We start from the raw sequence: 5,000 nt of genomic DNA, 5'->3' as shown, positions 1-5,000 counted from the left end.
GAAATGATCCTGATAAATTTCAGATTTGATCTTTATCACAGGAAGCCCGATAAGTTCAGCAAACAAAATAAAACTGATTATGATTAATTTGTCTGTTTTCATCATTTTAAATGAAACCCTGACTCGTCATGTAACAGAAGCTTGTGATTGGCAGCTGTCACTCACACATTCAAACAGAGACAGCTGCATATACTCAAACGCTAGAGTTTAGAGGAAGAGTCCAACATTTCTTTATTGATGAAGATTTATATCAATGGATTCAGAAACTAAAACTTAAAGCAGGGAAAACAGCAACTCAAACGGAAACATAATATTTCTCAAAGTCTGGAAACCGAAGCTGTGTTGTTACCGTGAAGCCGGAGTCGGGCTTGTTGACGATGTTCCCCGGGCTCCCGGTGGAGACGCCGCCGCAGTCCCGGGTCAGGACGTACTGACACGTGCCCTGGAAGTTAAAGGTCCTCCCGTCGAAGGTGTTGTAGTGAGGGTCCCCGAACACCGTGCAGACCCCCGGCTCTGCAGCGGGACAGACCAGGACAGACAGGAAGACGGTGAGGAGGGAGAGACGCCACTTGAACTAATATAAATACATCACATATGATGGACGGGGAATATGTGTGGCGTGAATCTGAGCGGCCGCGGAGTGGAAACAGGATGTGTGCTGAGAAACCTCTGCAGCATGAAGGAGTGAGGTCACCGAGGCTTTGAAGTCCTGAAACGGGACATTTACTGTTGAAGCCAAAACCCAAAGTAAAATGACCCGAGTCCCGAACCACAGCCCGGACCAGGTTCATGGGAAACTGAAGCTGCAGCGACTTGTTTTCTTTGCTTTTATGAATTCACTGTTTCTGCTGCGTTGTTCATCGTGAAGTGACTTCCTAGCTGAGAGCAAGAACTGATCTGAGATACCTGAAGACTCTACAAGTTCCTAAACTTCAAGACTCTGATTTGAGTTGTTAAAGACAAGGATGAGGCTACAGAGGACTTACTCACTTTCAGTGCAGACGGGACAGCAGCCGGTTCTGTTCAGGATCTTATTCTGAAAGAGACCAGGCACAGACAGTGTTAAAAAACGTACAATTAAGTAAAAAGAAGATTGAGGATCAATAAATGTTCTTTTCTTCACATTCATCAAAGAAGAAGCAAAAAGAAATGAGCTTGAGACAGAAACAACAAGTTACTGGAGACGAATCATAAGAATATTAAGATATGAATCACAACTTAATCACATCTGACAGAAAGTTGTGTTTTCACACGTGTGTATTTGTCTGTTTGCAGGATTCAGGAACATTTCCAGATCTTCTTCATTGTGAGATCGGACATTTGTAGATTTCTCAGAGAATAATTCATGGATCCGACACATTGAGACAGTGTTTGATTTGGTGCAGATCCAGAAATATTAAATTTAAATGTGGTTTCATGCCTTGAAGGGGGGGGGGGGGGTCTGAGTAGGTTCTAGTTACAGTAAATACACTTCATGTCCACCAGAGATCAACCGATACTGAGACTTTACACACTTTAACGTTTAAACTGAAGTGAATGAGAAAGAGTTGTGTTCTCATGCTGACACACACATACACACACACACACACACACACACACACACACAAACACACACACACACACACACACACACACACACACACACACATACACACACACACTAAAACACACACAAATGTATGAAAAGTTCCAGTTTTGACAAGTTCACAGTCAAACCAGGATGAACACAAAGACACAGATACTGTGTAACACGACCCTGTGTGTGTGTGTGTGTGTGTGTGTGTGAGAGAGTGTGTGTGTGTGTGTGTGTGTGTGTGTGTGTGTGAGTGTGTGTGTGAACAGATATCTTTGGGAGGACCAACCTTTAATGGGCTGTTTGAGGGTTAGGACTTAGTTTAAGGTTAGAATCAGGTTTAGGTTTGGGAATGGATTATTCCAATGAGTCCAAGTACATGGATGTGTGTGTCTGTGTTTGTGTGTGTGTGTGTGTGTGTGTGTGTGTGTGTGTGTGTGTGTGTGTGTGTGTGTGTGTGTTTCAACTTTCATTAGTAGCGAGGATCAGAGAACTCTTTCACACACACACCTACTTTTTGTTGCCTTAGGGAAGACCTTCATTGGCGAAAACACAGACACACACACACACACACATACTAACAGACAGACACACACACCAAGTCTGTCATCACATACAGACGTTCCCCATACACTCAATACACACTTCAGTCCTAACCTCTGCACAAAGGGCACTCTCTCTCTCTCTCTCTTTGAAGAGGGCTGCCTTTGACAGACACACACACACACACACACACACACACACACACACACACACACACACACACACACACACACACACACACACACACTGACAGAGATTGGTTTTCAGGGGGCCTAAATATAGGGAACCTCTTCTTCGCTGTCACTCAACGTCACACAGACAAAAGGCTGTTCGGAGACACACTGTCTCCACAGGGACGCACTCTGCCGACCTGAAGCTGACCGCAGTGTGTGTGTGTGTGTGTGTGTGTGTGTGTGTGTGTGTGTGTGTGTGTGTGTGTGTGTGTGTGTGTGTGTGTGTGTGTGTGTGTGTCTGTGTGTGATAGTAACCTGTGACAGAGGGTTCGCTCCGTGTTGTTTAAACGTGTGTTCGACTTGTGAGTTTGTGTAAATGTTTCCTCCACGTGAACGTTTGTGACAGAAGTGGAGGACGTGACTCGAGGACACCAGGTCCACGTCCGTCTCCGACAGCTGAGGTCGTCTTTTAATATTCAACAGAAATCTTCCAGAGAACCGTTTCTAAGATGTTGTCGATCAAATCCATGTTGACGTTGGGAAAGCAGAGCTCGAAGAATCAAATATAAAAAATCTGAAAATCCTCCTAAAACACTGAAAAGTAAAGATCCTGATTTCAACATGTGAGGAGGAGGAAGTTCAGATATTTGTACTTTGACTTTGTTTCTCCCCTCCTCTGTTTATAAGCTACACACACAGATACACAACCTGACAGTGTGTAATAAGTGAAACTAGTTATTTCCCACAGACAACAGGTGAGGGCTTGTTGTAACCGCTGGAGTCGTGTGAACTCGGCCTGACGCTGACTCCGCCTCCTGACCGCCAGCGGCCGGCGGTATGCGTGAAATCCACTTCATCACCAGCAGCCGACACCAGACCCCAGAGCGGCGACAGGTGAACGAGCCGATCCCAGAGCAGTGACGGGGTGAACGAGCCAATCCCAGAGCAGCGACGGGGTGAACGAGCCGATCCCAGAGCAGCGACAGGTGAACGAGCCGATCCCCGAGCGGCGACTGGTGAACGAGCCGATCCCAGAGCGGCGACAGGTGAACGAGCCGATCCCAGAGCGGCGACAGGTGAACGAGCCGATCCCAGAGCGGCGACAGGTGAACGAGCCGATCCCAGAGCGGCGACAGGTGAACGAGCCGATCCCAGAGCAGCGACAGGTGAACGAGCCGATCCCAGAGCAGCGACAGGTGAACGAGCCGATCCCAGAGCAGCAACAGGTGAACGAGCCAATCCCAGAGCAGCGACGGGGTGAACGAGCCGATCCCAGAGCAGCGACAGGTGAACGAGCCGATCCCCGAGCGGCGACTGGTGAACGAGCCGATCCCAGAGCAGCGACAGGTGAACGAGCCGATCCCAGAGCAGCGACAGGTGAACGAGCCGATCCCAGAGCGGCGACAGGTGAACGAGCCGATCCCAGAGCGGCGACAGGCTGAACGAGCCAATCCCAGAGCAGCGACAGGTGAACGAGCCGATCCCAGAGCGGCGACAGGTGAACGAGCCGATCCCAGAGCGGCGACAGGTGAACGAGCCGATCCCAGAGCAGCGACAGGTGAACGAGCCGATCCCAGAGCGGCGACAGGTGAACGAGCCGATCCCAGAGCAGCGACAGGTGAACGAGCCGATCCCAGAGCGTCTAACAGCCGACGCCTCGCCTCAACCGCGTGAAACGATCGGCTAATGAGCCACAATAACTCTTTTTTCAAAGTGAAGTGTTACATTTTATGTGTGTAAGAAGTTTCCTATATTTAAACATTAAACGAAAAGTTTTAGAGGAGGTGATATAAAGAGTAAACTGTTATCAGTCAGTGTGGTTCCTCTCTGTGTTTTCTGTGGCTGTGGCGGCGTCACACGTGTGCAGTGAAAATGACGGAGTTGGTCACGGCTGTAAAGTGTGAGAAAATAAAGAAAAGCGACAGAGACGGAGCCGCTGGAATGCAGGCTGGTGATTGGCTGTCGGGCCTGTGACTCACCGAGGGGCAGCTGGTGATTGGCACACAGTGTTTGGGTCGACACTCGATGTTTCCTTTCACACAGGCACAGAGGGAACAGTTCACTGAGGACCACATGTCTCCTTCCTGCAGAGAGAGAGAGAGAGGACACAGTCAGAGAGAGGACACACACGTTACTGCATCTGTTCATCCATCCATCCATCTGTTCATCTGTTCATCTGTTCTCCGGTTCAAACTGTGTATCATTCATCCTTTCATCATCTGTCTGTCATTAACTTATCCATCTGTCCATTCTTTCATCCATCCATTCATCCATTCATCCGTTCATCTGTTCTTCTGTTCATCTGTTCATCTGTTCATCTGTTCATCTGTTCATCTGTTCATCCATTCATTCATCCATCCATCCACTCATCCATCCATTCATGTCTCTCAATCAACTATTCTTCCATCCCTCATCCATTCATCCATTCATCCATTCATCCATTCATCCATTCATCCATTCATCCATTCATCCATTCATCCATTCATCCATTCATCCATTCATTCTCCTGTTCATACTCTCTATCATTCATCCTTTCATCATCCATCTGTCATCAACTTATTTATCTGTCCATTCTTTCATGTCTCTCCATCATCCATCCCTCCATCTTGTTCCTCCCTCCCTCCTCCCCTCTTCCCTCCTGCACCTCTCACCCTGTAGATCTTGTTGCGGACTCTGCAGTACTTCACCTCCTCCACCTTCACGTAGGACAA

At 48.0% G+C, this 5,000-nt stretch overlaps 1 protein-coding gene across 1 annotated transcript in view; it reads right to left on the bottom strand.

Annotated features, from left to right (window-relative positions):
• The window catches only part of bmper (BMP binding endothelial regulator), a 24,392-nt gene that overhangs the window by 3,281 nt on the left and 16,111 nt on the right, over positions 1-5,000 (bottom strand). Inside the window, exons 9-12 of the mRNA XM_061081469.1 lie at positions 4,941-5,000; positions 4,269-4,373; positions 991-1,036; positions 350-513 (exon numbers count right to left, since the gene is read on the bottom strand). The exon at positions 4,941-5,000 is cut by the window's right edge and continues 75 nt beyond it. Of these exons, the coding sequence (XP_060937452.1) occupies positions 350-513; positions 991-1,036; positions 4,269-4,373; positions 4,941-5,000 (375 nt within the window). The remainder of the gene's footprint in view (positions 1-349; positions 514-990; positions 1,037-4,268; positions 4,374-4,940) is intronic.

Source organism: Limanda limanda, chromosome 11, assembly GCF_963576545.1.
Source record: "Limanda limanda chromosome 11, fLimLim1.1, whole genome shotgun sequence".
NCBI classification, from domain to species: domain Eukaryota; kingdom Metazoa; phylum Chordata; class Actinopteri; order Pleuronectiformes; family Pleuronectidae; genus Limanda; species Limanda limanda.
The sequence above is the reverse complement of the archived record's forward strand: the minus strand, read 5'-3'. Positions and strand labels throughout refer to the sequence as shown.